Source organism: Lissotriton helveticus, chromosome 9, assembly GCF_964261635.1.
Source record: "Lissotriton helveticus chromosome 9, aLisHel1.1, whole genome shotgun sequence".
Classification (NCBI taxonomy): domain Eukaryota; kingdom Metazoa; phylum Chordata; class Amphibia; order Caudata; family Salamandridae; genus Lissotriton; species Lissotriton helveticus.
This window is the reverse complement of record NC_136070.1, coordinates 333,419,131-333,434,799: the sequence shown is the minus strand read 5'-3', so window position 1 is coordinate 333,434,799 and position 15,669 is coordinate 333,419,131. Positions and strand designations below refer to the sequence as shown.

General features: G+C 53.2%; 1 protein-coding gene across 4 annotated transcripts in view; it reads right to left on the bottom strand.

Moving 5' to 3' along the window:
• The window catches only part of CCDC88C (coiled-coil and HOOK domain protein 88C), a 622,549-nt gene that overhangs the window by 254,439 nt on the left and 352,441 nt on the right, over positions 1-15,669 (bottom strand). For all 4 annotated transcript variants that reach the window (XM_078660043.1, XM_078660044.1, XM_078660042.1 and 1 more), the window contains exon 10: positions 14,134-14,292. In XM_078660043.1, the coding sequence (XP_078516169.1) occupies positions 14,134-14,292 (159 nt within the window). The remainder of the gene's footprint in view (positions 1-14,133; positions 14,293-15,669) is intronic.

Sequence of the window (15,669 nt, the reverse complement as noted above, 5' to 3'; positions counted from 1 at the left end):
GGGGTTGAGGGTGAGTGAGGGTGAGGGTGGGTGAGGGTGAGTGAGGGTGAGGGGTGAGGGTGAGTGAGGGTGAGGGTGAGTGAGGGTGAGTGAGGGTGAGTGAGGTGAGTGAGGGTGAGTGAGGGTGAGTGAGGGTGAGTGAGGTGAGTGAGGGTGAGTGAGGGTGAGTGAGGGTGAGTGAGGTGAGTGAGGGTGAGTGAGGGTGAGGGTGAGGGGTTGAGGGTGAGTGAGGGTGAGGGTGAGTGAGGGTGAGGGGTTGAGGGTGAGTGAGGGTGAGGGTTGAGGGTGAGTGAGGGTGAGGGTGAGTGAGGGTGAGGGTGGGTGAGGGTGTAGTGAGGGTGAGGGTGAGTGAGGGTGAGGGTGGGTGAGGGTGAGGGGATGAGGGTGGGTGAGAGTGAGTGAGGTTGAGGGTGGGGTGAGCGTGAGTGAGGTTGAGGGTGAGTGAGGGTGAGTGAGGGTGAGGGGTTGAGGGGTTGAGGGTGAGTGAGGGTGAGTGAGGGTGAGTGAGAGTGAGGGTGAGTGAGAGTGAGGGTGAGTGAGGGGTTGAGGGTGAGTGAGGGGTGAGGGTGAGGAGGGGTTGAGGGTGAGTGAGGGTGAGGGGTTGAGGGTGAGTGAGGTGAGGGTTGAGGGTGAGTGAGGGTGAGGGTGAGTGAGGGTGAGTGAGGGTGAGTGAGGGGTGAGGGTGAGTGAGGGTGAGGGTGAGTGAGGGTGAGTGAGGGTGAGGGTGAGTGAGGGTGAGGGTGGGTGAGGGTGAGGGTGTGAGGTGAGGTGAGGGTGAGGTGAGTGGGTGAGGTGAGTGTGGGTGAGTGAGGTGTGAGGGGGTGAGGGTGGGTGAGTGAGGGTGTGAGGGTGAGTGAGGGGTTGAGGGTGAGTGAGGGGTTGAGGGTGAGTGAGGGTGAGGGTGAGTGAGGGTGAGGGGTTGAGGGTGGGTGAGCGTGAGTGGGGTGAGGGTGAGTGAGGGTGAGGGGTTGAGGGTGGGTGAGCGTGAGTGAGTTGAGGGTGGGTGAGCGTGAGTGAGTTGAGGGTGAGTGAGGGTGAGTGAGGGTGAGTGAGGGTGAGTGAGGGTGAGTGATGGTGGTGAGTGAGGGTGAGTGAGGGTGAGTGAGGGTGAGTGAGGGTGAGTGAGGGTGAGTGAGGGTGAGTGAGGGTGAGGGGTTGAGGGTGAGTGAGGGTGAGTGAGGGTTGAGGGTGAGTGAGGGGTTGAGGGTGAGTGAGGGGTTGAGGGTGAGTGAGGGTGAGGGGTTGAGGGTGAGTGAGGGTGAGTGAGGGTGAGGGTGAGTGAGGGTGAGTGAGGGTGAGGGTGGGGTGGGTGAGTGAGGGGGTGAGGGGTGAGTGAGGGGTTGAGGTGAGTGAGGGGTGAGGGTGAGTGAGGGTGAGGGTGAGTGAGGGTGAGGGGTTGAGGGTGGGTGAGCGTGGGTGAGGGTGAGTGAGGGTGAGGGTTGAGGGTGGGTGAGCGTGAGTGAGGTTGAGGGTGGGTGAGCGTGAGTGAGGTTGAGGGTGAGTGAGGGTGAGTGAGGGTGAGTGAGGGTGAGTGAGGGTGAGTGAGGGTGAGTGAGGGTGAGTGAGGGTGAGTGAGGGTGAGTGAGGGTGAGGGGTTGAGGGTGAGTGAGGGTGAGTGAGGGGTTGAGGGTGAGTGAGGGGGTTGAGGGTGAGTGAGGGGTTGAGGGTGAGTGAGGGTGAGGGGTTGAGGGTGAGTGAGGGTGAGGGTGGGTGAGGGTGAGTGAGGGTGAGGGGTGAGAGGGTGAGGGTGAGTGAGGGTGAGGGGTGAGAGGGTGAGGGTGAGTGAGGGTGAGTGGGGTGAGTGAGGGTGAGTGAGGGTGAGTGAGGGTGAGTGAGGTGAGTGAGGGTGGGTGAGGGTGAGTGAGGGTGAGTGAGGGTGAGTGAGGGTGAGTGAGGGTGAGTGAGGGTGAGTGTGAGGGGTGAGGGTGAGGGGTTGAGGGTGAGTGAGGGTGAGGGGTTGAGGGTGAGTGAGGGTGAGGGGTTGAGGGTGAGTGAGGGTGAGGGTGAGTGAGGGTGAGGGTGGGTGAGGGTGAGTGAGGGTGAGGGTGAGTGAGGGTGAGGGTGAGTGAGGGTGAGGGTGAGGGGATGAGGGTGGGTGAGCGTGAGTGAGGTTGAGGGTGGGTGAGCGTGAGTGAGGTTGAGGGTGAGTGAGGGTGAGTGAGGGTGAGGGGTTGAGGGGTTGAGGGGTTGAGGGTGAGTGAGGGTGAGTGAGGGTGAGTGAGAGTGAGGGTGAGTGAGAGTGAGGGTGAGTGAGGGGTTGAGGGTGAGTGAGGGGTTGAGGGTGAGTGAGGGGTTGAGGGTGAGTGAGGGTGAGGGGTTGAGGGTGAGTGAGGGTGAGGGGTTGAGGGTGAGGGTGAGGGGTTGAGGGTGAGTGAGGGTGAGTGAGGGGTTGAGGGTGAGTGAGGGTGAGGGTGAGTGAGGGTGAGGGTGAGTGAGGGTGAGGGTGAGTGAGGGTGAGGGTGAGGGTGGGTGAGGGTGAGGGTGAGTGAGGGTGAGTGAGGGTGAGTGAGGGTGAGTGAGGGTGAGGGTGAGTGAGGGTGAGTGAGGGTGAGGGTGAGGGTGGGTGAGGGTGAGTGAGGGGGTGAGGGTGAGTGAGGGGTTGAGGGTGAGTGAGGGGTTGAGGGTGAGTGAGGGTGAGGGTGAGTGAGGGTGAGGGGTTGAGGGTGGGTGAGCGTGAGTGAGGTTGAGGGTGGGTGAGCGTGAGTGAGGTTGAGGGTGAGTGAGGGTGAGTGAGGGTGAGTGAGGGTGAGTGAGGGTGAGTGAGGGTGAGTGAGGGTGAGTGAGGGTGAGTGAGGGTGAGGGGTTGAGGGTGAGTGAGGGTGAGTGAGGGGTTGAGGGTGAGTGAGGGGTTGAGGGTGAGTGAGGGTGAGGGGTTGAGGGTGAGTGAGGGTGAGGGGTTGAGGGTGAGTGAGGGTGAGGGTGAGGGGTTGAGGGTGAGTGAGGGTGAGGGGTTGAGGGTGAGTGAGGGTGAGTGAGGGGTTGAGGGTGAGTGAGGGTGAGGGTGAGTGAGGGTGAGGGTGAGTGAGGGTGAGGGTGAGTGAGGGTGAGGGTGAGTGAGGGTGAGGGTGAGTGAGGGTGAGGGTGAGTGAGGGTGAGGGTGAGTGAGGGTGAGGGTGGGTGAGGGTGAGTGAGGGTGAGGGTGAGTGAGGGGGTGAGGGTGAGTGAGGGGTTGAGGGTGAGTGGGGGTTGAGGGTGAGTGAGGGTGAGGGTGAGTGAGGGTGAGAGTGAGGGGTTGAGGGTGAGTGAGGGTGAGGGTGAGTGAGGGTGAGGGTGAGTGAGGGTGAGGGTGAGTGAGGGTGAGTGAGGGTGAGTGAGGGTGAGTGAGAGTGAGGGTGAGTGAGGGGTTGAGGGTGAGGGGTTGAGGGTGGGTGAGGGGTTGAGGGTGAGTGAGGGTGAGGGGTTGAGGGGGTTGAGGGTGAGGGGTTGAGGGTGAGTGAGGGTGAGGGGTTGAGGGTGTGTGAGGGTGAGGGTGAGTGAGGGTGAGGGGTTGAGGGTGAGTGAGGGTGAGTGAGGGTGAGGGTGAGGGTGGGTGAGGGTGAGGGGTTGCGGGTGAGTGAGGGTGAGTGAGATGAGGGTGAGTGAGGGGTTGAGGGTGAGGGGTTGAGGGTGAGTGAGGGTGAGGGTGAGGGTGAGGGGTTGAGGGTGAGTGAGGGTGAGGGGTTGAGGGTGAGTGAGGGTGAGTGAGGGTGAGGGGTTGAGGGTGGGTGAGGGTGAAGGTGAGTGAGGGTGAGGGTGAGTGAGGGTGAGTGAGGGTGAGGGTGAGTGAGGGTGGGTGAGGGTGAGTGAGGGTGAGGGTGGGTGAGGGTGGGTGAGGGTGAGTGAGGGGTTGAGGGTGAGTGAGGGTGAGGGTGAGTGAGGGTGAGGGTGAGGGTGGGTGAGGGTGAGTGAGGGTGAGTGAGGGTGAGTGAGGGTGAGTGAGGGTGAGTGAGGGTGAGGGGTTGAGGGTGAGGGGTTGAGGGTGAGTGAGGGTGACGGGTTGAGGGTGAGTGAGGGTGAGTGAGGGTGAGGGTGAGTGAGGGTGAGTGAGGGTGAGTGAGGGTGAGGGTGAGGGGTTGAGGGTGAGTGAGGGTGAGGGGTTGAGGGTGGGTGAGGGTGAGGTTGAGGGTACATGCTTTTCACTTTCTTCAAAGGTTGTCCGTGCATCAAGGGTAGTTGACTGAACTATAAGTATAATAATTGTACGTACTCTTCGGTGGCATTGAGCTCACACCCTCGAATGGTCTTCGGTAGTATTGTTTCCTGTAGAATTCTATTTCCTGCTTATAAAGCGCATGTCTCGGTCAGTATCAGCAAAGTGGTATGTGCATGTGAAAGTCGGAGAGTTGGAGGCGGTTAAGGAAATGCAGAACATTCTGCAAAAGTAATGGGAAACCATTTTTATCTTGAAACTGTTTTTAACCGACAGTCTTTTATTCCTAATCATAGATGAGTGGGAGTAATACAGGGACTGGAGCAGCAGCGCCTCAGTTTGGATTGGTGTGGCAGGCAGGAGAAAGTCAGGAGAGGGAGGAGAGGGTACTGCTTGCGAAATGAAATTAAAAGCGGCCGGCCGGGAAATGCTCTCGGTAGCATTCGTTTGAAGTGTGAAGCAGGGGGCGGGAGCAGCCTTTGATGTGCGGATAATTAGGGGAGGAGCAGCCAGGAGATCCAAGCTGGGGAACAGATGGCTGGCGATTTGATGCTGTGCACGCGCATTTTAGGTCAATGCGCTTGCGCATTGACCGAAAAGCCACGGGCACAGCACCAAATCGCCGCAGTTAGGTAAGCTTTGTTTAAAGCCCTATAGTCTCGCTTCTCTCAATGCGCATGCGCATTGATAGGTCACGAGACCTAAAAAGTGTCCACAGAGGGGAAAGCACATTATCTGGACCTTTTTACAAATGGGTGTCCATGTGTTAATTTGAGCTGGGCGAGCAACTTAAGGCTCGAACAGGAAGGCAAACTCTGGCTCGGCTCGAGGACCTCTTGGAACCTTGGGTCTAAAACGAGCTGAGCTTTAATGTGACTTCTGCCATCCACCCACGCTCTCCCATTATGTGTCAAAAATGAAAAACAAAGCATAAGCCTTTGCCATTAAAAAGGAGAGAAAGAGGTAGCCATGTAGTGGGTGAGCTGCTTAATGTGAAACGAGAAAACCTGCGATCAATCCTTGATTTCTACCCTGACCAAATCGTGTGATCCTAGGCGAATATATAATTTTACAGAACCTCTTTTTCTTCGTTATCAGATATGAGTGTAACTTACAATATGTGATTTCGGGGTATGTACTGTACAAAAATAATCTGATGCAGTGAAACTTTCTACATGTTAAAAAAAAATTCATTAACTTAGAGAAACTATCATAATGTCCAAATGATGTTTTTTTCATGATTTAGCTGGCAACTATTTTCAGGACTCAACTCTCTTCAAGCTCAGCTAGATCCTTGGCTCGGCTCTCCCTATTAATATGCCGGCTCGCCCACCTCGAGTGTTAAACTGTCTACAGCAAAAATATAACATAACAAAACTGTCTCAGGACCTGGGGCGAAATTCCTTTTACAAAGAATTGGAGAAAACTGATGCAAGGTTTCCACACACTCCCAGGTATGTCCCCCAGGTTATGATGATCAAAAGACGGGAGCAGCAGCAAACAGCGAGTTGCCATGGACACCTTCGGACGCTCCCAGCCACGTCCAGGGTGAGGCCGGCCAGTGGCAGTCTTTCATTGTCTATCTGCATAGTTCACTTTTACACACTAGGTGGGCGTGGTCTTACAGAACGAGGCCTACTGTGCAACAACAGCGGATGCGGCCGGCACGGCCAGCTTGCTGCCATCACCCTGCTATCATCAAAGCCTTGTGTAGGGATTGGAAGACCCTATAAGGAGTAGTTTCTGTCCTGTAACTCCAGTTCTGTAGTAGGGGTATCTCTGTTATAGTCATAATCTAGTGAATAGTCCCGCCCATGTGCGTGGACCCCGGAGCAATCAAAAATAATCTCTTACAGTGTCAAAAAATGCAGAAAATGCATAGACACTTAAGAGAGAATTTAAAGACAGATAATGCAGCCAAAAGGCTACACTGTCCAGTACTTCAACTAGAAATTTCCACCATAAAATCCACAAAACAGCAAAGCCTGTACAGATTTCCCTTGCTTAACAGCAAAATCCCTCAGGAATGATAGAGAGAAGAACCTGGACAGACAAGCCCCATAGGCTGCCATTATGTGGCTTAATTAGGATACTGTGCCTTTAAGAGAACCTTCCAGAACCTTCTCTCAGTATCCCAGAATGCATAGCAGGTCCAACTTAGCCTCAGTTCTTTTCGAGGGCGTAGGAAACGCCAGACCTGTAGCATTATGATCATGAACAACACTCCACCGGGGAGGCGGGAGGGCGCTTATGACTATAACAGAGATACCCCTACTACAGAACTGGAGTTACAGGACAGAAACTACTCCTTCTGTAGTAGGGGATCTCTGTGTATAGTCATAATCTAGTGAATAGAATGGCAAGCCCATCCCCACACCAAGCGGCGGTGGAGAATAAAATAACGCCACTACTGTGCGAACAGATTCCGCAGCGAAGCCTGCCCAACCTGAGCGTCTGCCCTGGCATCAGTGTCCAGGCAGTAATGCTTAGCAAAGGTATGGACCGACTTCCAAGTGGCCGCCTTGCAGATCTCTGCAATGGGAACATTACGGAGCATAGCTGTCGTAGCAGCTTTGCCCCTGGTGGAATGAGCCTTAGGCTTACCTCCTAAGGTCTTATTAGCTTTGTAGTAACACAACTGTATGCAGGACACAATCCACCTCGAGATGGACTGTTTAGAGGTAGCAAGACCTGTCCTGACTGAGCCATAATTGACGAACAATTGGTCTGACCTACGAATATCTTTAGTCTTATCAAGATAAAACTTCAGCACCCTCCGCACATCCAGGGAATGTAAAGACCTTTCCGCCGGAGATGAAGGATTCTGAAAGAACGTAGGCAAAGTGATAGTCTGATTGATATGAAAATCAGAAACAACCTTGGGAAGAAACTTAGGGTGAGTACGCATAACAACTTTAGCATTATGAAATACAGTATAAGGTTCTTGGCAACACAATGCCTGAATCTCACTCACCCTGCGGGCCGATGTAATGGCCACGAGGAACGCCGCCTTCCAGGACAGGTGCTGCAACGAAGCCTTATGAATGGGTTCAAAAGGCTCCTTCATCAATCTGGACAGCACCACATTCAAGTCCCATGAAGGCGAAGGAAGCCTGACAGGAGGGAACACTTTCTTCAAGCCTTCCAAAAAATCTTTGATCACAGGGATCTGGAAAAAGGAAGTCTGTGAAGGGCCTTTCCTGTAGGCAGTCAAAGCAGCCAGATGAACCTTAATGGAATGGACATTAAGGCCCGACTGCGCCAGATGAAGCAGATATGGAAGGATGACATCTTCCTTGCATGACGTAGGGTCATAGTTCTTAGACTTGCACCAGATGCAAAACCTCTTCCACTTGTAAGCATAGGAAGTCCTAGTGGAAGGTCGCTTAGCCTCCTTCAGTATGCCCATACAATCCTCTGGGAGATTCAGATGGCCATATTGCACTATTTCAGGAGCCATGCCGCCAAACTCAAAGACGAGAGGTTGGGGTGCACCATCCGCCCCCCGAACTTCGTGAGAAGGTCCGGCCTGCACGGCAGCTTCATGTGAGGAAGGAGAGATCGGTGAAGCAGGTCCGTGAACCACCACTGTCTGGGCCATTCCGGGGCAATCAGAATCATTCTCGCCCTGGATTGAGACAGCTTGATGAGAACCGCCGGAATCAGGGGAATTGGTGGAAAAGCGTACAGAAAGCTGTTCGACCAGTTGATCCATAACGCGTTCCCCAGCGTCCCTGGCTGGTAGTACCTGGAGGCGAAGCCTCGGCATTTGCTGTTTTCGGCGGTGGCAAACAGATCTACGTCTGGAGTTCCCCACCTTGCGAAGACTTCTCCTAGTACTTCGTCGTTTATGACCCATTCGTGGTTTTCCCGCACGATTCTGCTCAGCTCGTCTGCCTGAACATTCTGCACACCTGGCAGATGGGTGGCCGTTATCGACAGTCCTCGAGCCAGAAGCCAGTGCCAGATCGCCTGCGCCTCCTGCGACAGAGTGCGCGATCTCGAGCCCCCCTGCTTGTTGAGGTAATACATCGTAGTCGTGTTGTCCGTCTGAACAAGCAGAGAGTTGGTCTGAAAGGACGGATGAAAGGCCTTCAGTGCCAAGTGAACAGCTCTCAGTTCCAGGAAATTGATGTGGTACGTGGACTCCGTCGGGGACCACGTCCCTTGAATTTGCAGATCTCCGGAATGCGCCCCCCAACCTAGGAGAGACGCATCCGTCACGATGGTCTGTGTGGGAATGTCCTTGTGGAAGGGAACGCCTCTGAGGAGATTCTCCTTCGAGCACCACCACTTCAGAGACTGAAGAGCATGTAGAGACAGTCGTATCCTGTCGTCCCAAGAACCTCTCCTCTGGTCCCACTGATCCTCCAAGCACTCCTGCAGAGGACGCATCTGTAGCCGTGCGTGAGGAGTGAGAAAAATGCAAGAGGCCATCGATCCCAGTAGAGAAGACACGGTCCTCACCGTCGTAGACGGAGTTTTCATGAGAGCCTGAGCCTTCCGAACGAGTGATAAACGTCGCTCTTCCGAAGGAGACACGCTTGCTGACAGCGTATTGATGGAGGCCCCCAAGTACTGGATGCACTGCACCGGAATCGGGACCGACTTGGACATGTTGATGTGCAACCCCAGCCTGTTCAAGAGAACGCACGTCTTCTGGAAGTGTGCTCGAGCTTCCGAGAAGGAGGAGGCTTTGATCAACCAATCGTCCAGGTACGGGTAGACAAACACCTTGTTCTTCCTCAGGTGTGCCGCTACCACTGCCATACATTTTGAGAATGTCCTGGGTGCAGACTTCAGTCCGAAGGGTAGCACCGTGTACTGATAGTGATTGGTGCCGACTTGAAAGCGCAGAAATTTTCTGTGTTTGCATGCAATGGGCACGTGGAAGTATGCGTCCTGTAGATCTATGGCACACATCCAGTCTCCCCGTTGCAGCTGAGGGTAGATCTGATGCAACGACAGCATGCGAAACTTTTCTCTGCGAATCCACTTGTTTGCCTGCCGCAAATCCAGAATGGGCCTGAACTCGTTTTTGTCCTTCTTGCGGACAAGAAAGAACCGAGAGTACAGACCTCTTCCTCTTTGAGACAGAGGTACGTCTTCGATCGCCCTTTTCCTTAGCAGAACGTCCGCCTCCGTCTGAAGCTCGCGCAGTTGATACTGCGAGCTGACGGGAGGAATCGATGGAGGAGGGCTGGTGAAACGTAGACTGTATCCATTGCAAACAATATTCAGCACCCACTTGTCCTGAGTAATTTTTCTCCACTCTGCCAGAAAAAATTGAACGCTTCCCCCCACCGGAGCGGGTAACGGACGAGGGGGAAGTAACAGCTCAGGGACGGGACCCGGCCGGGCCCTTGGTCGCGGTAGAGGACTGTTGACGACCTCTACCACCCTGTCGCTTCTGGAAGGGCTGCCTGTACTGCTGCTGCTGCTGCCGCTGTTGATGTTGACCAGCAGACTGCCCCCTTCCACGACCCTGCGCCCCAAACCGACGCTGGTACTGTCGGAAGGGTTTCTTTTCCTTGGGCTTTTCCAGGCCCACTGCCGTCAGGGTCTCCGCTTCGGCCTTCATCCTGGCCATCTCATCATCCGCGTGCTTCCCGAAGAGGGTATCTCCGGAAAACGGGAGATTCGCCACGCGTTGCTGTGCCTCCGGTTTCAACGATGTCAACCTGAGCCAAGCATGGCGTCTCTGGTGAATCCCGTGGCAATATCCGTGCGCGGACAGCAACGATATGTCTGCTGCAGCGCCGATGGCCTGATTAGAGACCAACATCCCCTCCTTGACGATCTCCACAAAGTCCTCCTTGCGGTCTCGAGGGACGAGGTCTGCGAACTGCTCCATCGAGTCCCAAAGGGACCGGTCGTAACGTCCCAGCAAAGCCGAGTCACTGGCTGCCTTCATGGACGAGGCGGAAGTCCCACACGCCTTGCGACCAGCAGAATCGATCCACCGGCTCTCCTTGTCCGGAGGCACCGTGGACGCAGGGGAGGTGGAATGAAGCTTCCGAGCAGCAGTCACGATGACTGAATCCGGTACCGGGTCTTTCCTCAAGAAGGCTGGGTCTGAGTCCGGAGCCCTGTACTTTTTCAGTATCCTGGAAGGGACAGATCTCACCGTCGCCGGCGTCAGGAATAGCTGTTCGGCGGGCTCAAGGAGCCCCGGCACCAGAGGTAACAGGGGGCGAGACAAGTGCCTCTTGTGTAAAGTCTCAAAGATTACCGAGGTAGAAGCCGTAGGCGCTTCAACCTCAATGCCCAACTTCGCCGCACCACGCAGGAGAACCTCCTGAAATGTGCTAATATCGTCTATCGGAGACACCCTAGTCTCCGGCGAATCGGACAGCGTGGGCGAGTAGGAACGGGTCCCAGAAGGAGAACGTGACCTGGACCGACGTCTCTTGTGATGATGCCTGGATCGTGATGAAGATCCGCGGCCACTCCTCGATCTGTCCCGTCTCCCCGAGCGAGACCTCGACCTCTTGGGCCTCGGACGCTCCTTCGGCCTCCCAGGGTCAGGAGCTCCAGGCTTCTTAGGAGTCTTCTTCGGAGGCGTCGGGAACTTAGGCATCGACACCTCCCTCGGTGGGATCGGGGGTGGAGGGGCAACCGGACGCGGGTCCCGCGGAGCCGGCTTCGGAGGCGGGGTAGGGGCCTTCGGAGGAGGACCCTTCGGCACAGCAGGCCGCGGAGGAGGCGTAGACGGCTTCATCGGAGTATCCACCCCGGAATGCGCCGGTCCCGGCGAGCCATCACCTCTACCAGAGAGTGGGGAGCCCCCCACAGTCTTGGGCCTGTCCTTAGGACCTACAGACGCTGAAGACCGGTGTCCAGACGACGACCGATGTCCCCTCGACGTCGAACGGTCCTTCGGCGTCGACCGAATCACACTCCTCGACGTCGAACCGTGTCTTCGTCTCGACGTCGACCCCGACCAGATCGACGAGCCACGAAACCTCGACGACGGGCGATGGTGCCTCGACGGCGACCTCGACCTCTTCGCCGGTCTCGACGTCGACTTCCTGGATCGCTTCGACGGCGACCCTTTGGATCTCCTCGACGTCGACCTCTCCGACCTTCTCGACGTCGATCTTCTCGACCGTCTCGACGTCGGCCTTTTGGAATGCTTCGACGTCGACCTCTTCGGCGCCGGAGATGCCTTTTGTCTCGACGGCGACCTTGACGACGAGGATCCCCTCGACGACGATGTCCTCGACGGCGAACGGCGGTGTCGCCTCGACGGCGAGCGCCGACGCCGGGCCCTCCGATGTCGATCACTCGACGCCGACAGCGACGACGAGGATATCGACACCGGCTTCGACGGCGGCCGGAACACGTTCCTCGACGTCGACGGGCGACGTTTTCTCGACCCAGAGCCCTGGGGAGACCTGGAACTGGCCGTTGACCGTCCCCTCGACGTCGTGGTCAGCGCAACTGACCCAGACGGAGACCTTGGGCGCGGGCTGGTCTTCCTGCCCCTGGGGAGCCCCCCAGAGGCCTCAGCATGGGTAGAAGGAGCCCCTCCTGACCCACCTCGTGCCTTCAGCTTCCTCTCCTCAAGCCCCTGAAGCCTGATCTTCTTCCTCTCCTTCAGGGTCCTTCCAGAGAAGCTTCTGCAGATCCTACACTCCTCAGGGATGTGGGAAGAGGGAAGGCAGAGAATACAGACCTCATTGGAGTCTGTCTTGGCCTTCTTTCTTGAGCACTCAGGGCACTAGTCGAATAATGCAGGCATTATTGGACAAAAAAGAGTGCAGAAACACAGAAAGAAAGTCACCAGAGTACTTTAAAAGTACCAAAAATCGAAATCAGTGTAAAACACCAACAAAAACCCTTGAAAGGGAGAGCTCAATGCTCCAGGGTCCTGCTTGCAGGAGCCGGAAAAAAGAACTGAGGCTAAGTTGGACCTGCTATGCATTCTGGGATACTGAGAGAAGGTTCTGGAAGGTTCTCTTAAAGGCACAGTATCCTAATTAAGCCACATAATGGCAGCCTATGGGGCTTGTCTGTCCAGGTTCTTCTCTCTATCATTCCTGAGGGATTTTGCTGTTAAGCAAGGGAAATCTGTACAGGCTTTGCTGTTTTGTGGATTTTATGGTGGAAATTTCTAGTTGAAGTACTGGACAGTGTAGCCTTTTGGCTGCATTATCTGTCTTTAAATTCTCTCTTAAGTGTCTATGCATTTTCTGCATTTTTTGACACTGTAAGAGATTATTTTTGATTGCTCCGGGGTCCACGCACATGGGCGGGACTATTCACTAGATTATGACTATACACAGAGATCCCCTACTACAGAATTAGGTAATGATGGCATTAAGAAAGTGAAGGCTCATTCAAATTCAACCTTGTCAATTGTAGACTCAACCAGAGGTCATTAGGGTTAAAGATAACACGGTCGCCTGCCCACTCTCACTCGCAGCACTGTGTTTTGATTAAAGACGCACTCGGCTTGACCTCCAGACATTACTAGTTACATCCGGAAATTAGGAGATAGATGCACCAATTTATCACAGGATCAGAGATCTTCCAGGAGACACGAGCCTTTTCAGAACAGCCATGGTGGTGCAGGACAAGGCAGCACTGCAACTACCAGGCGCTCCAAGCGCATATGAAGGAGTCCGGGTGGCTCAGCGAGTTACCTGCTGATTAATAGGGTAATCTTAAGGCCATGAGGGGGTTGTGGAGTTGGGGGACAGTTTCCACAGATGTTTGTGATCTCCACCCACAGAGCCGTTGTGCATGGTGCAGGGCACCTGAAATGTGTCACAGAAACCTATATTAAGGAGGCCGAGTGGCTCAGCGAGTTACCTGCTCCCTGCTGATTAATCGGGCACTCTTAAGGCATTGCCTGGGTTGTGGATTTGGTTGCAAGTCTCCACAATTATTTGTGATCTCCATTCGCACAGCAGTTGTGCATGGTGCAGAGCACCTTGAAATGTGTCAGAGGAGGTGAACCTTCGAACCTGGAAGTTCATCTAGCCTAGGAATGAGCTGCTGGGACAACCTTGCTTTGCCACCACATAGATAACTTTGGAGTCATGCTGTGCACATAAAAGAAAATGGACGAGCTCTCGAATATCTCCTGTTGTTACTCATGGACCCCTGTGGGTATGGGGAGTGGATTACCCTGTTTGAGTATTACTGCCATGCCAACTACATGGTTTTGAAGAGTTACTTCTTGCTTAAAAAGTGAATACCACCAGGCCTTCTCAAATCTGTTAAAAGGTTAATAAATAAAGATTCAAAATGAGGTGCAAACTTTCTTCAAGGTAGCGCATGTCCTGAGCACCTTTTTAAAAATTCTTTTTTTTAAATTAGGTCACAGTTCATCACAAACATATACTGCTTACAAATTATTGAAAAGGGAAAACATGAACAGCCTTCCATGTAGCAGTAGAGCAAGAAAAGGTCAGCAGGCTAGATGGCCCATCCCAGGTGGTCCTTGTTCATAATAGCACCGACACTTAGGCCCTCATTACGAGTGGCCAACGAAACCTGCCGATTACTTCTGCACCTTGCATACCATAGTACTGGTAATTGCTCGGGCCAGAGTTTGAGGTACTGCAAGTGGGACCATGAAGCCGCCTCCCTTAGAAATCAGAAATTAATGATGGGTTGGTAATTTCAGGGTAGACTCTCCGGTAATTTATCTTTCCACCCCCCTCAGATTTCAAACTACTATTTTATCTCTTTTTTGCACCCGAAATAACAAAGTAAAATTAAAGAGGCCCGCTGAGGTGCTGCAGATTCATAATTCCGATTGGAAAGGTACCTACTTGTTACCAGCCCATCAGAATTAAGGGCCACTCGTAACGAGGTCCTTAGAATTTACCAGTGGTCCAGACAGAATCAATATGTATGCAATAGCCATAATAAAATCTGCAGGCAGAGGCTACAGCTATAAATAAAGTTTGTATAACTTGCATGTACAACAGCGGACCACACAGTGGACATGAAGGATCACTGAACCTCTGGTATCCCAAGCCAAGGCCTACCTCCATCCGCGCCTTGTAGAAATCAACATCGTGCAGCTTCTCCTTGCACCGGGCGAGCTCGGTTTCCAGCCGGTCCACTCGGTTTGCCTTCTCTCGCAGGGAGTCCAGCTCATCTCTGTAAGTGCGGGCGGAGCGAGCATCTACAGCCAGCTGGATGTTCTGGGCAAAGCATGAAACAACATTGTGTAAGGTGAATGTGGACACCATGAGGAAAGCAAGACTACAATCAGTCTCAGTAGCGGTTACACTCATTCTCATTATGTCGCAAAAAATATGCAGACTGCTAAAAGCAAAGTATATAACTCTCATGGTTAGCAGCTTATATTCGAGCTGGCTGCCTGGTAATTTTGAAAGTATGAGGCAGATGGCTGAGGGGGACTGTTGCATGCGCACTCTTTGGGGGTTTACAGCGCTACGAACTACATAAAAGTTTTAAAAATATATTTTTTAAACACATTCTGAGCACTCAGTATGAAGCTGTGTATCACCTATTACCGCTGCATATTATACCTAGACAATTTCAGGTTGCTTTCTGTTTTGTGTTTGCTGACACCACCTTTAGCTGCGTTTTTTTCCTAGAGCATTTCAAGTTTATTTTATGATGCACTTCATTCCCTTGCCATGTTATCTATTTAGAACTGTGCCAGCCTTTGGCTGTACACAGAGGGGGTCCACAGAGCCTGGGCCAGCCACTGCCGGTGGACAACCCCTGGTGCAAACACCATTCAGCCATGCATAGTGGGGTATTGCTACAGGGCTAAGCCTTGTGTGTCATATCATGCAAGGAAACAAACCCGCTATGCAACCCCATAGGCTCTGTGCAGTGGAAATGGGCTGCAGAGCCTATCCTTTTTGCCTGTGCCCTCTAACTCTGGCCCCGTTTCATCTGCATGAAATCTGATATTCTTGCACTGAACTTAATTTGCTGTCTGCCATTTTTAATGCGGATTAATCAAGCAATCCAACACAAAGTTATTAGTGAACTAAGCTTTTAATGCCTAGTCACTTATCCTTGCCCCACTCCAAAAGATCTGAAGTTGATATACAAACAGAAAGCGAAGGCAGCTGCATATCTGCTAATTTGTGGTCAGATTCATCATACACTGCTAAAGTTATTAGTAAATTAACATTTTTTTATGCCCCCCCACCCACGACAGAACTGCAATTGAGAACACAGAGTAAGCGAAACATGGCAAGTCTGTGCCACATTTTGCTTTGATTCATCAAATGGCGCCATTTAACGTGGTCCCCTTTACTTGATCTGCACAGAAACTGAAATACTGCACTGTATGTAGCTTGCTAATTGGCATGACATAGTTTATGCAGATTTAAACAGTGCCAAAGTTGTTAGTACATGAAACCGCTATAACTTTGCCTACCCCCAATGGACTGGCACAAAACTCCCATGATCACAAGTGTCTACCCAATTTAATGCATATTCAACAAAATGTGAGAAAGTAATAAGCAAATCCAAAATGCCATTCAACTGTCAATATTAAAAACGTGTCACCACTTTCAAGTGCACCTGGCATCTTT